Source organism: Mustela nigripes, chromosome 3 (genome assembly GCF_022355385.1).
Source record: "Mustela nigripes isolate SB6536 chromosome 3, MUSNIG.SB6536, whole genome shotgun sequence".
NCBI lineage: Eukaryota > Metazoa > Chordata > Mammalia > Carnivora > Mustelidae > Mustela > Mustela nigripes.
Genome location: NC_081559.1, coordinates 69,613,947 through 69,632,429, shown reverse-complemented (window position 1 = coordinate 69,632,429; position 18,483 = coordinate 69,613,947). Strand labels below are relative to the sequence as shown.

General features: G+C 46.9%; 1 protein-coding gene across 1 annotated transcript in view; it reads left to right on the top strand.

The window, feature by feature from the left end:
- Window positions 1–17,806, top strand: part of CHRNA1 (cholinergic receptor nicotinic alpha 1 subunit) — a 38,571-nt gene extending 20,765 nt beyond the window's left edge. The window contains exons 4-12 of the mRNA XM_059395491.1: window positions 3,419–3,546; window positions 7,521–7,666; window positions 7,768–7,812; window positions 9,099–9,208; window positions 11,467–11,662; window positions 12,139–12,376; window positions 15,476–15,699; window positions 16,827–17,066; window positions 17,390–17,806. Coding sequence (XP_059251474.1) covers window positions 3,419–3,546; window positions 7,521–7,666; window positions 7,768–7,812; window positions 9,099–9,208; window positions 11,467–11,662; window positions 12,139–12,376; window positions 15,476–15,699; window positions 16,827–17,066; window positions 17,390–17,521 — 1,459 coding nt within the window. The 3' untranslated portion in view covers window positions 17,522–17,806. The remainder of the gene's footprint in view (window positions 1–3,418; window positions 3,547–7,520; window positions 7,667–7,767; window positions 7,813–9,098; window positions 9,209–11,466; window positions 11,663–12,138; window positions 12,377–15,475; window positions 15,700–16,826; window positions 17,067–17,389) is intronic.
- The last annotated feature ends 677 nt before the right edge of the window (window positions 17,807–18,483 follow it).

Sequence of the window (18,483 nt, the reverse complement as noted above, 5' to 3'; positions counted from 1 at the left end):
CAAAAAGTTGAAAATAGAGCTACCCCATGATCTAATAATACCACTCCTGGGTATTTACCCAAAGGATGCAAAAACACTAATTCAAAAAAAATTCTTGCAGCATTATTTACAATAGCCAAATTATGGAAGCAGCCCAAATGTCAACTGACTGATGAATGGATAAAAAAGAAGTGGCATATACACGCACGGAATATTAGTCACAAAAAAGAAGGACGTTTTGCCATTTACAATAACATGGATGAATCTAGAGGGTATGACGCTAAGTGAAATAAGTCAGTCAATAAAAAGAAATAACATACAATTTCACTTATATGTGGAATTAAGAAACAAAACAAATGAACAAAGGGGAGCAAGCAGAGACAGATCCCCAAAACCGGCTCTTAACTGTAGAGAACAGATGGTCACCTGAGGGAAGATGAGTGGGGGCATGGGTGAAAAAGGTGAAGAGTACGCTTACCACGAGCACTGAGTAAAGAGTTGTTGAATGACTATATTGTACACCTGAAACTAATTAACACTCTATTAATGACCCTAGATACTTTCTTTTTTTAAAAAAAGATTTTATTTATTTTTTGAGAGAGAGAGAACATAAGCAGGGGGGAGCAGGAACAGAGGCAGAGGGAAAAGTAGACTCCTCCCCACTGAGCAGAGAGCCCGATGGCGGTCTCCATCCCAGGACCCTGAGATCACGACCTGAGTCAAAGACAGATGCTTAACCAACTGAGCCACCCAGATGCCCAATACTGGATACTTTAAAGTTAAAAAAAAAAAAAATAAGACTAGGAGGGCATGGACACATGTCCTCTCATATGCTGAGAGGTTTGTGAGGCTCAAAATTTCTCCTCACATTTTATTTTCTAGAATTCAGTCACATGGCTCCATCGAGATTCTCCTAAGCCGTCAGAGTGCAATACTCTGGAAAGGAGAGAACCAGTTTTTTAGTGGTTAGTGAGCTGATCTCCCACAACTTAAACAGAAAAAAATGTAAATCATGTCCATGTGCAGTTCTCTCCTGTACCTTCCAAAAATTTTCTCTAATGACCTACTTGGACCCACTAGAATGGGCAGAGTGGTCAGGATGCTGTCCTTGGACTTGACATGAGGGACTTTCCTCACCTGATTCAATTTGGGAAAAAGGAAGGAACAGGCAGGGTCTCTTTAAACAACTGCTTCCTTTCCGTTTTGGTACAAATACTCTTCAGCTGAGCAATTACTAACTTCTGGCTTTTAGGGTGGTGGTTGTTTATTAACAAAGAAATTATAAAGTTGAACCATTCTTCCCTGAGCGAGAGTAGAGAGAGAATGGACGAAGAGAGGAGGAGCCGGAACAAGTGCTCACGCAGTGGGACACTTTGTCGCTCATTATGCTTCACTTGAATGACCGTCCTTGGGAGGTCATTCCTGCTAATGGCGCACCATGGGACGGGTATTGCCTAGCACAAGAGACAGAGGCAGGAACGGCCGCTCCAGGGGCCAATAAAACCAGTTTTATGGAAGAAGCCATCTTTGTTAAAAACCAAACCCAAGCAAACGTGGAATTCCCCGACAGGAGAAGCAGCGCCAACTCCAGTCTTCTCAAACTCATTCCGCCCGAGAGCCCCATGTCCTCTCAGCCTACAATGAACCAGAGCAAATAAACTGTCCTGTGTGTAGAATGTGGACCTCGTGATTCAGGGTGATCAGGGTCTTACACAAAGAGCTGACGACCTACTCAGACTCGGGGACCCTGATCCAAATCAATCCACCTAGATGAGGGTCTGGTTTATACAAAAAGGAGGGGGTTGCTCACCAGTTGAAAGAATTCATTCCCTACTCCACATTGTCTTTTTATTATTAAACCTAACTCATGGTGCATTTAAAACCCAATGCGGTTCACACGCAACTCGCCAAGGGTCTATCAGTTATGTAAAGCGGGGCACCCTGTAATACTGGGAGGCCCTCGGCGAATCCCTGGGCTCCAGGGCTCTGGGCAGCCCAGCTGTCCCTGCCATGAACAGGTGGTGTAAGACAATAGCTCCGCTGAGCCGACTCTCTTTCCAAAGCCTCCAGCAGCCAAGCTCCCAGCCAGAGACGTTTTGCAAGCAACACGGCCACCCCTCGCACACCAGTCCACACCAGCGCCCACAGCCCATGGAGCCCCGGCCGTTCATCCTGCTCCTCGGGCTCTGCTCAGGTAAGTGCCAGGGCTGAGGGGCTCTCCTGTGAGGCTGAAGCATTAGCCGTCCCCAGGGACCAGGGTCTTGCTTCCTCCTGGGAACACAGGATGGCAGGCCTTCATCAGCCTGAGGCTCTTCGGTCAGTTCTCTGGTTGGCTTGATTCGGTTTGTGGATGATTTCTGGTTTGTGTTATTCAGTGAAACTGGAAGCTGCCTGGTCAGAGGCTACAAAGTAGACATGCAGGCCCCTCCTGCCACCAGGGCCCGGCGTCCCCTCACCCGTATGATCAGACTAGCACCCCTGTGACCATCTGAGAGCAACCATAGGGACTTGGAGTGACATCTTATAATTACAATTTGGGTAACATTCCTTTTACTACTCTGGCAGAATTCTGATGACGAAGAGGCCTGATTGACAGCTGCATGTGCAGGAGAGAGAAACCTATTAATAATTGTAACTAAGCTCTTTCCGTAAGAGATTAAATATTTGGTCTTTTTTTTTTTTTTTTAACCATAGCAGTTTAAAAAAAAAAGTTCGTATGAATGCACTTCTGCCCTACTCTTTCACTCTATGTAGGTTTGAGTTGGAATTGAAACTATAAAACCTTGCACAGCCCTTGACCTGCATTCCCCTCCGGAATGTGTCAGCACACAGCAGCTGAAACGCTATCCTGAATCCCAGACTTCCGGTGGGGGGAAGTAGGGGATGTGTGCTGATGGCTTCATATAAAAGTTTACTGGTGATATCATCTCACCTGAGAAATAAGACGGCTGACAGAGTGTGATGTCTCTTCTCTAATACTGCTCTGACACACACAGACCTTCTGGGCAAAAAACGTAAACAGCTTTATTGGTAAGGTTTTCCAAGAGCGGAGTTTGGGGAAATAGCCCAAGCTCAGATAAATTACAGCCTGTGGGATTTGGACTTGATCCAACCAAAACTGGCTTGTGGTAGGGCGGTGTGTGTGTGTGTGTGTGTGTGTGTGTGTGCGCGCGCGCACATGTGTGTACGTGTGTGCACTTATGCGCCTGCAGACACTACACTCAATGAAAATTCTTAAGTGATGAGCTTACACATGAAAATCCTTAAATGATCTCTCAGGACACCAAAGGCCTCTGGAAAACGCATGTTTACCTATCTAAAAAGTTATGTGATGTATACTTAGACCAAACCTAGAGTTTCCTGGTATCAATTCACATAGGGGCTCACAGAAATTTAGAGCGAGATCAGGCAGTCCCACAACTTCAATTTGTTATTACAGGGAATCTGAGGCTGAAAGACGTGAACTGACCCGCCTGGGGTCACTTAGTTTACGAATGTTGGAATATGGCCAGTTGGAGACTGTCTATGATGTGCCTCGTCAGAAAACCCAGCCTGAAACTGCCAAAGGTAGCAAGATGTACAGAGCCAGGTTGAGATAAGAATTAGCCAAAGTGACTGGTACCATTTCAGAATTCCTTTCGCCCAATCCAGCAGGCTGTTCCTCCAAAAAATGCAAATTGAACCAGTATGGTACAAAAAGAACACTTTGAAGCTGTGGCTGGTTCAGTTCTTTTTTCAAAAAACTTTATTTATTTGACAGAGAGATCACAAGTAGGCAGAGAGGCAGGCAGAGAGAGAGGGGGAAGCAGACTCCCCGCAGAACAGAGAGCTCAATGCGGGCCTCGATCCCAAGACCCTGAGATCATGACCTGAGCCGAAGGCAGACGCTTAACCCACTGAGCTACCCCGGTGTCCCTGGTTCAGTTCTTTGTAGACAAAATTCGCATTCACATCAGGGACACTTTTTCATATGTTACCTTACCACTTAATGATCTCTGTTCTACTTATGCAGCGTCTTTGATTTCGACCACTTTCTCTCCTCCATCTCTGGAATCCTAAGTATTTCACGGCCATTTTTCTTATGGCATATTACTTTCCAGCTTGTTCCTAGCTATTTATGTAAATGACACATGTCTGTCTCCAAGAGGGCGGAAAGAGGATTCGTATCAGATTCACCTCTGAATATCTCAAAGCTCTTAAAGCAATGCTTTGCCCACAATAAGTGCTCAATAATATACTTGATGAATGAATTAATGTTGCCACCATCTGAATAAAGATCACCCATCTGGTCTTGCAGAAAAGACAATTTTGACATTATTTATTTGTATGTTTATCAATTTACACCCTGTCTTGAAGGAAGTATTTACTGTGATTCATTGACTCCATGAAGAACTGGTCTGATACCCAGACCACATTGGAGCTGGGAGCAGAATCACAGAAAGTCCTGTATGTTTTCTCTTACTTTACCCTGTTTTGGGGAGGAAAAAGGAAAACAACAACAACAACAACAACAAAAAACCCACCACCACCACCAATCAACCCAATCTAAGACATGGAGACCTCCACAGAAATTCCTCAGAAATGTACTGTGGAAGGAACAGGGTCCCTTGTTATTTGTGAGACTGAGAGAGGAAGAAGGGAATGTCCCTGGAATGCTGATGAGGCCCCTCTCCCCAGTCTTCCCCTTCTCCCTAGTAGACCATAGAGTTGGCCGCATAGTTTTCCTGCTTTATAATGTGGACCATCTGCTCTATCTGATGCTTTCTAGTATGTTCTTCCTGTCAACGGGGAATAAACAGTCACTTAAAAATAAGCAGCCCAGGAATGGCTAAAGCAATAGCTTCAAACTCAGTGGCCCAGGCACTCGGTGGCCCATGCCAGGGTCCTGCCCTACCCCCAATGTGGACCAGGAGGGGCCCAGGATGGACAGGTATGGAGGACAGAGGATTACCACATCCCAGGGGCTCGATGGGGTGACAGCAAAAACTGGGACTTTGAACAACATGCAAACCTGAAGGGTGCCGAATGTAGGTGGCTGGTGGTTTAGGCGAGATGTTATGTGTAAGTGCTGAATGGATTCTTCTGGGTTCAGAAAGTTTGGGAATCTAGAAATGAGGTAGGTGAGATCACGGGTTCCACACACAGAGTCCAGGAAGGCCATAATGCACACGTGTAGGCTATACTGAGAGCTTCAAAAATCCGAATGGAAACGATACGTTTATCTTCAGGGAGGTGGTAAAGAGCACAGACCCCAGGGTCAGACTGCCTGCATTTCTAGCACCACTTCCAACTGGCTGGGAACCACGAACACATGTCTCAACTGTCCAAATGCCAGTTGTCTCCCTTGTAAACCAGGGGTAGAGACTGATCTCACAGGATCATTATAAGGATTCAATAAGATAATACAAACACAGGGCCATCCGTGAAGCTCTACCAACAAAATACACGTTTGGGGGATGATGAACATGTTTTGAATCATTGCATAACACTGGTTATGTCAAGAGGATCTAAAGTTCTGGGTGTGAAATAGCAAGGACAAGAACAGTACCTACCCCACTCAGTTATGAGGATTCCGAGAGTTAGTACATATAAAGCACACAGGAGAGTGTCTGCCATGTAATAGTTGGATATGCTGATTTTATTAATCAATAAAAATTTTAAAAGAAATTACTTTTTAGTTCATTATTTTGTTGACAAGCTCTTTCAAACTGAAGTTTCAAGGAGACGAATAATAAAGAAAAATAACAACCTGTCTTCGAGGCAATAGGTTAACACTACTGGGGAAAAAAGGAAAGCATCTCATTCATTCCATTTTTCAAGTTGCCTTGGCCCAAGGAGAAGGTATGGTGGCTTCAGCAATAACCTGCGGAAAGGGGAGATCTGGTTACGTGCCTTAGGGCAAGTAGATCGTGTGTCTGCTTCCTCTCCTGACCCTGAACAGGCAATCCCCAATCCGCGTAAGGCTTAAGTTACAAAGGTCCTTCATAAGGCACTTGATGGAATTGGGAACACTTTTTCTCATAGGAATAATGCTAGGTGCAGCAGTGTAATTTCCAGGACAGCCCACGACACACTCATGGTATCTTGAGCTAGTGCAGGAGCAGAGTTCAAAATGGCGGGGCTGCCTCCAGGCTCTGCCCCAGCCGCAGGACCTTGGACAATTCTCCCAGCCTCTCTGATCTCTCGTGAGAATGCCGTCAGCCCGCCTCATGCGAGGCTGGTGAGAACCGTTTAACACTGGACACAAAAGGGCTGTGGGGTCCAAGAGTAGTAGATGCTATTGCTCAGCATCCTGAAGGAGAATGTAGTAAAGATTCCTAGGAGTCACTCATGCTCCAGATAGTAGCGTGATCAGATCCAGGTCAGAAAAGCCCATGATTTTTACTCTTTGTAACCTTACAGGGATGCATACTCGCCAGCAGTAATTTTTTTTTTTTAATTACAGGAAAACACACTACATAGAATTTGTCCTGGTAAAATACACATTACCAAAATTGCCGTATTTAAGTGTATGATTCAGTGGCATGAAGTGCATTCACAGTGTTATGCAACATACCTGCTATCCAGTTCCAGAACATCCGCCCGAAGGAAAGCCTATACCCATATACCCATTAACAGTTATTCCCCCTTCTCCCATCCCCGCTGTCCCACTAGCCAGGAATCTGCTCTCTCCGCAGATTTACTCATTCTGAATATTTCATGTAAATGGAATCCTATGATATGTGTACCTTTGTGTCTGATTTCTTTCACTTAGCACAATGTTTTCAGAGTTCGTCCACACTGTGGTGTAAATCAATCCTTCCTTTTTATGGGTGAATAACATTCCTCTGCACGGCTACGCCCTGGTTTGCTCGTCCGTGTATCTGTTGATGGGCACTTAAAACTAAAAGATGCTTCCATCTTTTAGCTCTTATGCATAGGGTTTCCACAAACACTGGTGTACAAGGCTCTGCGTGGACAGTTCTTTGGGGGATGTGCCTAGGTGTGGGATCGCTAGGTCATACGGTCACTCCGCATATAGCTTGTGTGCCAAACTGTCTCCCAGACCGGCCGCATGTTTCATTTCTCACCAGCAACAAATGAGGGTTCCACTACTTTACCGGTAGTCACTGCTTTCCATTCTGTAAATTTCTGCCATCCTAATGGGTAGGAACTGGCATCAATTTTTGGCATTCCTAGCATTTTGAGATCTGAGATTTGAGATCTCATGACCCTGGGACAAGACCCTGAAATATGGAGACAGGCTTGTGCGTGGATTTTTCCTTTTGTGTGTATGTGCACCCAGCAAACCCGAGTCCAGCCAGCGGCTGTGCTCAGGAATGTCATCTGTTCATGATAATCTGGCACGCCCCACTGGGAAGGGACCCCACCAGCAGCTGCCACTGGAAAGGAATGTAGGGCTGTAAAAGCTGCACTGGGAGCCTCCCACCAAGGGGGCCCATGCGCCTTCCATTCACGGGTCACGCCTCAGGGATTCACGTTAGTGTTGGGGGAGGGTGGGGGGCGGGATCTGACAGCGTGTGTGTCATTTGCTGTCCCAGCTGGCCTCGTCCTGGGCTCCGAACATGAGACCCGCCTGGTGGCCAAGCTCTTTGAAGATTACAACAGCGTGGTGCGGCCGGTAGAAGACCACCGCCAGGTTGTGGAGGTCACTGTGGGCCTACAGCTGATCCAGCTCATCAACGTGGTGAGGCTGTGGCACGTGGGGCTCCCCATACCCCTCACCCTGGGCCCTGTCCCTTGGCCCCCCGCCTCCCCACTAAAGATGCAGTCTGACCTTTTTTTCAGGATGAAGTAAATCAGATTGTGACAACCAACGTGCGACTGAAACAGGTATTCAGCTGAATAAGTACACGGATGTCGCCTGTCTTCACCCTGGAATTGAACCCGGGCCTTGGAGTGGGGATCCATCTGGGTAACAGGGATGCATACCAACATGACGCAAGAAAATATTTCGGTGTCGTGGGACTGAAGATCATATTTGTCAAGGCGTGTGTGTGTGTGTGTGTGTGTGTTTTACTTTGTGCTTTGCTAGACTGCCGTAACAAAGCCACAGACAAAGTTTGTTCTTTTACGGTTCTTGAGGCCGAAAGTCCAAATCCAGGTATTGGCAGAACTGGTTCCTTTTGAGGGCTGTGAGGGGGATTCGGCTTCCAGGCCTTTTTTCTTGGCACAGAGTTGGCCAACGGCATGTCCCCATGGCATTCTTCTCGAAAATGTTTCTGTCTTCAAATGTCCCCTTCTTTAAGAACATAAATCTAATCCTTAGTGGATTAGAGCCTACCTCAATGAGCTTATTTTAGCCCAATTACCTCTAGAAAGCCCCTATCTCCAAATAAAGTTCTATTCTGAGGTACTGGGGATTAGGACTTCCACATACGAGTTTTGGGGAGACATGGTTCAGTTCATAACATTGTGTCATCTAAATGGGCTACACGGGGCGTGTATTACTTTCACAATGTAGGAAAAAACAGAGCACTTTTGAAAGATGACGCTGGCTGCTCCAGGGGAATGTTCACGAAGGTCATTCTCCTTTCCTGGGGTGGGCGGGGCAGCACGGCTGATGTGCTGCCACCCGGTGGTGTGACTTGGGGTACCTTTGGTTTCTCTTCTGTAAAATGGCGTCAATAGTCACTCTTCCCTCACAGGATTGTTGTGAAGACTACATCATGAATATATGTAAAATGCTCTCAGCAGTGCGTGCATGGTGGTGGGGGGGGTCAGTGCTATAGAGTGTTTGCTGTTACCGTTTACTAAAGTGGAAGCTGAATTCTGAATCAAACTTTTCTTACTGGAGCACAGTTTTGGTCAATATCTGAACTATTGTGCCATCAAGACTCTTGATAACTTTATTTATTTATTTATGAAGATTTTATTTCTTGAGCTGAGAGACAGAGAGAGGGGGGGCAGGGAGAAGGGGCAGAGCAAGAAGGAAGTCTCCAGCCGACTCTGTGCCGGCTCAGGGCTCAATCCCACGACCCTGAGATCATGACCTGAGCTGAGATCAAGAGCCGGCTGCGTCACCGGCTGAGCCACCCAGACAGATGCCTCTTGATAACCTCAGATTTTTAAAACAATGTTTTTAGCTCCTCTTAGTAGTGAAACGTCTTCATTTCTAGCAATGGGTGGATTACAATCTGAAATGGAACCCAGACGACTATGGCGGCGTGAAAAAAATCCACATTCCCTCGGAAAAGATCTGGCGCCCAGACCTCGTGCTCTATAACAAGTAAGCGAAACAGGCTGGGGCGGGGGACATTCTGGGGGCAGGGGGAGCCCATGGGCCCTCTCGGAAGGGCTGCCACTCTCAGTATGCCTCTCACCACTGTTCCCATTAAATAACCCTTAAAAACCAAGAGCCAAGTTGACATGCTAGGGATGCCATATGGTGTCTCATGTTATGAATAGAAACAATTATCAGAGCCAAATTGAATCGGGGCTGTGGGGTGGGGGACATTTAATTCCTGAGCGCTCCTGAAGGCTGTGTGGCAACTATCCAAGGAACCCAAATTCATATAATCGAGTTCCTTGGAATCCCGTGTCCGTCCTCCCGACAGGTCTGAACCTCCGGGGGTGGCTATCCGTCACATCCCCACGGCAGCCCGAGACATCGCGTGTTGCCCATGGCCGGGAGGCCGGTGTCACCCATCCACTGGGCTCCGTGACAGACTGCACATAGTGAAATTATAATGTGATGCGAGACACTCTGGTTTAATGACAGGTTCATTATCATACGCCCTTCATTTGTCAGGGAATGCTCATTTCAAAGAGCGTCCTTCCCAGGCAGGAGCATCCGCCAGCGGCCTGGAGGGCTTACAGGCTGGCGGTCTACAGCGAGGGGCTGGGCAAGCGGGCTGCGCCTTCTCCAGCGTTGACCGGGGAGGTTGGCAAGGCCTTGTGAACGGAAATGACCCCCCCTTATGGCCGACCCTCCCACTTTGATTTTCTACTACAGATTTCCCAGTGACAACCTGAGATTCAAGCTCGAGCCCGATTAGCCAATTGTTTGTGTAACCCTCTTGGACAAATACGCTGATAGAGCAGAATGCCTGGGCTGTTAGGAAGGTTCTCTTTCAGTAAGAATCTAAGAGAAGCAATTAAAGTCCTGGGGTCCTCTTGATAAGCTTGCTCGGGAACACCTGCAGGGGAGAGAACCTTGTTTGACTTGCTTATGGAGACAGATCTGGGTGATCCTGTGGTCCTCTGCTCTTTGGGGCCCTTTTGGGAAGGTCCAGAACTGCAGTTTTCTGGAGAGAGCCTCACCTTCACCCCAGGAAAAATCCAGTAGGAAGAAAATCTCTTGATTTATGAAGTGAGGCACCAATATAGGCCCTGCGTCCCCTGTTCAACACCTATTCTAATACCTTTGCCGGGGGCCCCACAACACGGGCTGTCTGGGGTCAAGTGGACTGCCCACTGAATAAGGCCTGCAGAAGTGGCTCGTTATTTTTCGTTACCTACCACTGTGGATTATTTATTTATTATTTTTTTAAAAAAGATTTTACTTATGTATTTGAGAGAGAGAGAGACAGACAGACAGACAGCACAAGCGGAGGGGCAGAGGGAGAAGGGCAGGGTGGGTTAGAGGGGTGAGACGAAGGGCTCCATCCCAGGATCCTGGGATTGGGACCTGAGCTGAAGTGAGACGCTTAACCAACAGAGCCACCCAGGCTCTCCTCTACCATGGTGGATTTTTTTAGATGAGAAATCAGTGCCAACATTTGAAAATTGCACAATATCACATTAAACTTTGGAGTTCTAGTCTCTCTAGAAAAATCCCTTATTCAAAAGCATGGAAACTTTGGATTAAAAAATTCTAGATCTCCAGGTCCCAAGGAAGAATCCCAGTATCTGTGAGCATCACGCCTTCCCTCACAAGCAGACTCCACAGCCAAGTGGCACCTTCCTCAGAGGAGAGAAGGCTCTCCCCTCACTCCTCACCCCTTCCTCACCTGCCTGGGCCTGGAGGCATCTGAGTTTGTGACTCTCCCCTACTGAGTCCTAGATACTTGTGCAAAAGAAAACAGAGCCCTTCTTTAACCTGTTTACCACAATAATGAGCCACTGGACATGTTTTTGTTTAAAATTCCTTTTTTTTTTTTTTCCCTCCAGTTAACTTCCAAAGAACACTGGGGAAGGGTTAGATGGAGATAAACATTACAAATGCTACTGAGGACTGGGAAGAAAACATCTGGTATATAGTGTCACCTGTTATTTCTTTAAAGCTCTAGATTCCTAGGTTCTTCCCCAGATATTCTGATTTAGTGCTTAGATGGTGCTCAGAAATCTGTATTTTAAACAAGCACCCCAGCGATTACCAGACAAATTTGGGAAACGTTGCCATGAATAAAGAGTGACACTGCCCGAATGAAAGCATCTATAATTAGCACCTGAATAATTAACAGCTGTCTCCCGCTAACATCCCCGAGCACAAACGAAGGCTCATCCGTCACTTGGAGTCACGCTCCTCTTTGATTCCGCTTGCAGTGCAGATGGCGACTTTGCCATTGTCAAGTTCACCAAAGTGCTCCTGGACTACACTGGCCACATTACATGGACACCCCCAGCCATCTTCAAAAGCTACTGTGAGATCATCGTCACCCACTTTCCCTTTGATGAACAGAACTGCAGCATGAAGCTGGGCACCTGGACCTATGACGGCTCGGTGGTGGCCATCAACCCGGTAGGCGCCGCCCTCGAGGGACGGACGGGGCTGGACGCAGGAGGAGCACCGTCCAGGTGTCCAGCTCTGGCCCTCCAGAATCCCAGACTCTCAGCACCAGTTAGACCTTTGGGGGCCATCGAATTCACCGGTTCTCAATTGAGAACACATGAGAACCATCTGGTTCTTACATAAATTGGCTTGGTCCCAGGAATGTTGGCTTAATCAATCTGGGGTGGGACTACGGCACCCATATGTTGTCAACTTTCCAAGTGACTTGAAGGTGTGGTCAACACAGAGGACCCCAGTGATTCAACCCCACCCCCCCTTACTTTATAGGAGAGGATCTAAGACCCCCACATCGGAAGTGACCTTCTGGGTTCCATTCCAGTCCCAACAGCCCTGGAATCTGTTGTTTTATTACAGCCGAGTGTGAAACCCACCTCTCCTCCATGGGGACACAGCTGGGGTTTCACAGTTTCATTTTATCTTCTCAGGAAAGCGACCAACCAGACCTAAGCAACTTCATGGAAAGTGGAGAGTGGGTGATCAAGGAGTCCCGGGGCTGGAAGCACTGGGTGTTCTACGCCTGCTGCCCCTCCACCCCCTACCTGGACATCACCTACCACTTTGTCATGCAGCGCCTGCCCCTCTACTTCATCGTCAACGTCATCATTCCCTGCCTGCTCTTCTCCTTCTTAACTGGCCTGGTGTTCTACCTGCCCACAGACTCAGGTGGGTGCCAGGGCTGTGGCTGCAGCTGCTGCCGCGGGCAGATCTCCTGCTGCTATGTGGGGGGAAACCAGGAATAATCATGGGCCAGTAAACAAATACAGGCAGACACGCCCAAAGCATCATCCCTGGGAGGACGCCTTTACGGTCTCCCTGTTCAGTGGTGAGTGTCTGTGGCTAGAGCTCTCGGCTGGCGCAGACCACAGGGCAGGCAGAGTTGAACATGACCTCAGAGGCGCACATGCACAGCTCAGTCTGGTTAATGTGAATGACCACCAGTGCCTCCTTGCCGAAAAATCTAGTGTGTGCCCAGGAATGTGCTGGGTAAGGCCTGGGTCACAGACACCCTCATGTCACGTCCCCTATGAAGCCGCAGACTATATGCTGATTAATCCAAGTCCTGCGTCTTTTCCTCACTGCTTGCCACTTGAAAATAGCTTTGGCATTCCCGTTTTCCAGATGGCAGCATCTCTATACACAAGACCATGCTTCCCAAGTAGCAATTCTTTCTCACATATCAGCCTGGACAGCTTCCTTACCTCCTACTGGGTAATCACACCTGTGACATAATTTCACCAAATACCAACATTCGCAGAAAAGGGGAAGTGCCTGCTTGAAGTCACTGCTCATAAACGATTTAGGACAACCAAGTAGGGGAAAAGGTGGTACAGGCAGTCCTCAAACTTATGACCAGTAAAATTGTATCAAAATGATAAAAGAACACACACACACACACACACACACACACACACACACGTCTAAGTTCAACTTTCCAACAAGGAAAAAAAAAGGATTCATATGCACTTGCTCATTCCACATACTGAACAACTGTCACTCATCAAGGTCACAGTAGAGAATAAGGCAGAATGTGGCCCACAAGGGGCACCCGGTTGGCTCAGTCAGGAAAGCATGCAACTCCTGATCTCGGGGTTGTAAGTTCAAGCCCAACACTGAGTGTTGAGATTACTTAAAAAAAAAAAAAATGAAATGAAATCTTAAAAAAAAAAAATAGGGGCGCCTGGGTGGCTCAGTGGATTGAGCCGCTGCCTTCGGCTCAGGTCATGATCTCGGGGGCCCGGGATCGAGTCCCGCATCGGGCTCTCTGCTCGGCAGGGAGCCTGCTTGTGATTTCTGTCTGTCAAATAAATAAATAAAATCTTTAAAAAAAAAAAAAAGATTTGCCCCACAGGGTGCACGTTGTACTTAGGATTGTGGGTGGGTTTTTTTTTTTTTTTTAAGATTTTTATTGATTTATTTGACAGATGGAGATCACAGGTAGGCAGAGAGGCAGGCAGAGAGAGAGGAGGAAGCGGTCCCTGCCGAGCAGAGAGCCCGATTCGGGGCTCGATCCCAGGACCCTGGGATCATGACCCAAGCCGAAGGCAGAGGCTTCAACCCACTGAGCCGTCCAGGCGCCCCTATGACTGTGTTTTTAAACAAATGATTACAAATACAATTTTTTTTCAACTTTCTAATCAAATGAAGTTTCTTAAAGTGAAGAGAGAAAATGCCAGTCAGGGCATTATGGAAGTGAATCAGAGTTTCTGTAAGTGTGAAATGGTTTGTGCTTGAAGAGCATTTAGAACAGTAAGAATGCTTGATAAATGTTAGCTCTTATTATCAATCGAGAAACTTGATGTAACTTGATCAGTAGCTCATATTTATAACTCTGTCCTCTTTTCCACTTTTATTTTTTAAAAGGTTTTATTACTTTATTTGGCAGAGAGACACAGTGAGAGAGGGAACACAAGCAGGGGGAGTGGGAGAGGGAGAAGCAAGCTCCCTGCTGAGCAGGGAGCCTGATGCGGGGCTCCATCCGAGGACCCTGGGATCATGACCTGAGCCAAAGGCAGATGCTTAAAGACTGAGCCACCCAGGTGCCCCAAGTATTCTTTTTCACTTTTGAAGACTCTCCTCCCCACTAGGTAGACTTCTCCTAACTAGGTAGAATTGGTCGTTGCTTCTGTACTTCCACTCTGTATCCCATAGATACTCGCAGCATCAGGAAGCATCAGGTATGGGAGGAGAACAGAGCAACACAAGGGTTTCCCAAAACAAACAGCAAGACCAGGCCAAAGAAAGTCCCTTCCAAAGGCTGTCTAACTGCTTCTCAGGTGGTCCGTCCCCACAAAAATATCCCAGTGCCATTCAGCCCCTCTCTCGCTTGCCATATCAAGACTTAACAGGGAATTATTCATCCTGAAATTATAGGGCTTGGTGAAAAGAGGTTGGGGCAAGGAAATCACTGGCCCCTTAATGTGAAAGACAGAAAAAGAAAAAAACAAAATTATTCTCTTAGATGAATGTGAAAAAGTAGTTCCTTGGTTTTGAACTTCTCTTTGCTTTGGTCCTGCAGCTTCCTCCCATAGCAAGGAAAATACACGTGTACTTCTGGGGTTGCCCATCCGTCTGCTGGGTAACAAGCAGGTCAGGTTCTGTTTTGGAAGGTTTATGACATTCTGCTACAGACAGAAAATTGCCACCTGGAATCTAGCTTGTCACACAGCTAGGTGTACTTGGTTCCCTGAATTCTAGCAAGCCACAGAATTCTGGGATGTGAGGTCAAGCACCCACTGGTTGCCTCAGCGGCCTGTCATGGAAATGCCTGCCACCTGCCACTGTCAGCAGAGCTAAGGTGCATAAGGTCTCATAAGACCAAATTCTGCCCAAGAAATTGCCCTGGCAACATGAGGGTCCCATTGCTCTCAGCCTTGGGCCAGGGCTGCCGTAACAGAGTACCCCAGACTGGGTGGCTTAAACAAGAACTTATTTCCGCGTAGTTCTGGAGGTCAAGGTGTCAGTAGGTTTGGCTTCCTCTGAGGCCTCTCTCCTTGGCTGGCAGGTGGCTGTCTTCTCCCCCGTCTTCACCGGGTCTCTCCTCTCTGTTGTGTCTCTGTCCTAATCTCCTCTTCCCATCAGGACACCAGTCATCCGGGATGAGGGCCCTCCCTAATCAACTAATTTTGACTTAATTACCTCTCTCAAGGCCTCATCTCCAAACACAGTCACGGAGGTGCTGAGGCTTCCATGTGTAAAATGGAAGGATACCGCAACTCAGCCCCTAACACATGAGTGGTCGGATTTCTTCTTCATCTTGTCCAGGAGAGAAGATGACTCTGAGCATCTCGGTCCTGCTGTCCTTAACCGTGTTCCTCCTGGTCATCGTGGAGCTGATCCCCTCCACCTCCAGTGCTGTGCCCTTGATTGGGAAATACATGCTGTTCACCATGGTGTTTGTCATCGCGTCCATCATCATCACCGTCATTGTCATCAACACACACCACCGCTCCCCCAGCACCCACGTCATGCCCGACTGGGTACGCAAGGTGAGTGAGCGAGGCCCTGCCATCTCTTGCCCACGAGAACGTCTCTCCTTCCAGGAGGCCAATGGAATTCTGGCTCACATTTGTGGGTACTTAGGAACTGAAAGTCCTTTCTGGGGATTTTGAGGGGATTTCTGGAAGGAAATTTCTTTAGCCTCTTTCTAGGAATAAATAATTCACGTAGCCTCCCCAGACACAGAAGAAAAACAGAATTACTAAAGCCCACTCCAAATTCAAGCTCAAATAATCTCTGTGATTAGAGAATGTGAATAAATCACTGTCTTTTTATTCAAAGGTTGTGAAATTCTTGAGATTTCTGTTTGTATGTCTTCCAATCTCTGAACAGACTGCTTATTTTTTGCTGGGAAAAAATCATCTGCTGAGAGTAGAATAAGGACTAGAGATGGAGGGGTGCTTGACAAGAAATTGTCAAAATGTGAGTTTCACCGAGGAACATGGTCTCAAATATTTACATTATTGAAATTTAAAATGTGTTAACATTTCCAGTATGTCAGTTTTTAAATAAAACTTCACAGAGACACTAGTGTCCAGGGTCTCTTCTGTAGCATGCAAAAGATTTGTTATGAATTGACAGAGACACTACTGCTTGCAATGTATTCTTTTGGGAAGACAGTCAGTCCCTGTATCTGTAAAGACTCACATGACTCCTGGCAACCCCTATGTTGCATTCCTTCAGGAACAAGAAATGTAAGAAAACAGAGGAGCTGTTTTGGAGACTTATATGTTCTCTTAGCCAGAAAGACCTTTTCTTTAACCATATTATCCTGCTAACACATGGCTTTGAAAGAAGCCAGTACCTAGAGCTGGGCTGGAAGCTTAAGCATCATTGGCTTGTCATGGAGTCCAATAGCTGCACACAGGCTCCCTCCAGTGGCGAACTGCTCACATTACAGAGTCATGTCTCTTACCTTAGTAATTTGACAGGCCACAAGATATGCCTAAAGAAATCTTTGAGCAAATCTAGTAGAGTCCTTTTGCTTTAAGGACAAAGAGGCTACAGCCCAGAGAAGCCGAATGACTTGTGCCTAGACTCACGTTGCTAATTCAAAGTCAGAGTTTGCTACTTGCCCTGCTCACAATAATTCTCATGCGTGTATTTCTTATGTTAGGTTTTTATCGACACTATCCCAAATATCATGTTCTTCTCCACAATGAAAAGACCCTCTAGAGAAAAACAAGACAAAAAGATTTTTACAGAAGACATTGATATTTCTGACATTTCTGGGAAGCCAGTGCCTCCACCTATGGGTTTCCACTCTCCGCTGATCAAACACCCAGAGGTAAAAAGTGCCATCGAAGGAGTCAAATACATCGCAGAGACCATGAAGTCAGACCAGGAGTCCAATAACGTAAGTTCTGTGGCTTGTCCCACAATCCAGGCTTAAAAGATCAAATACTTGAGCACGGATGAATGGGTTTGTCTTGATGGGTAGGCTGGCATTCACGAAGCAGCTGCTGACCCACGATGGGCCTTGGTGACCACCCCTAAGCCAGCTTCCTGAGCCATCCCACTGGGAATAACCTATCAGAAGGATAAAGATCACCATGCCAGCCAAGGGGTGTCGAGGGCTTTGAAATCTACAGATGGAGAGGGCTGTAGACCACGCATAGCGTGAACACTGTGATTCTAATGACCACCTAAAGAAAACGTTAACACTTTTCTCTCTCCCAGGCGGCCGAGGAATGGAAGTATGTCGCAATGGTAATGGACCACATTCTCCTCGGAGTCTTCATGCTCGTCTGTATCATTGGAACCCTGGCTGTGTTTGCAGGTCGGCTCATTGAATTAAATCAGCAAGGATGAGCTGAGCTGAGCACCAGGCAGAGCAGAGAATGGTGGGGAAGAGAGAAATATCTTTCTACTTTGATTTGAGATCATTTATCAGACCTCTAACTTTCTGTATTTATGATTAATGCTAACGATCTATATTTATGTAAGGTGACGGCCTCCAGGACCTTCACAGCGCTTCTCCTGCGGTCCTGCTCTATCTTACCTGGAGAGTGAACCCTTTTCAGTAAAAGAAGTGGGATCACTAACAAAGTGTATTCATTTCCAAAGGCATCTTGAAGAGTGTGGTCCAGAATAACAGGTTTTCTAGTGCTTTGTTTTTTAAATTTTTTAAGCAAAGAATGTACCCTTTGCTTAAAAGTCAGTTTTGTACATACAAGTAGGCCTATCTGCCAGTCCCCAAAAGATAAAGCACTTGAGAAAAAAGGAAACTGTAGAAAGTCAACAGCTAAGTTCTAGAATAGCCACCAAAATGCAAACTGCATCAGAGCAGGTTTCTAGAGCTGGGAGGGAAGGGAAGGGCTTCCCAGGCTAACATAGCCCCCAAGTATGCTGCTCAAGGCTTGAGGAAGGAACACAGTCAGCTAATTTCCTGAGCTATACCAAGCTTGAGGGCCAGGCACTGTGGGAATCATCTCACGGATGTGGTTTTATTCCTGACTTTCATAATGTCCCTATTTTACAAATGAGAAAGCTGAACTTGTGAAGCTTAAGTTCACTGCCAGAGCTAGCAAGGAGAACTGAGCCAGTTCTGAAGCCAGACCTAATGTGGATTCAGAGTAGCTCAGGGCTGGGTCAGCTCATCGGCTCACTCGCTCCGCTGGCCTCTCCCCACCTGACCTAGGCCATCCTGTAACTCCGCTCAGGGTTTTGAGAGCTTCAGTCTTAGGGTCATCCACCTTTCTGCCCTTCCAATTAAACCCCCGGCCCTTTTCCCCAGTCCTCATCCAGTGCTGGTTGGGGTTTTTGTTCTATCG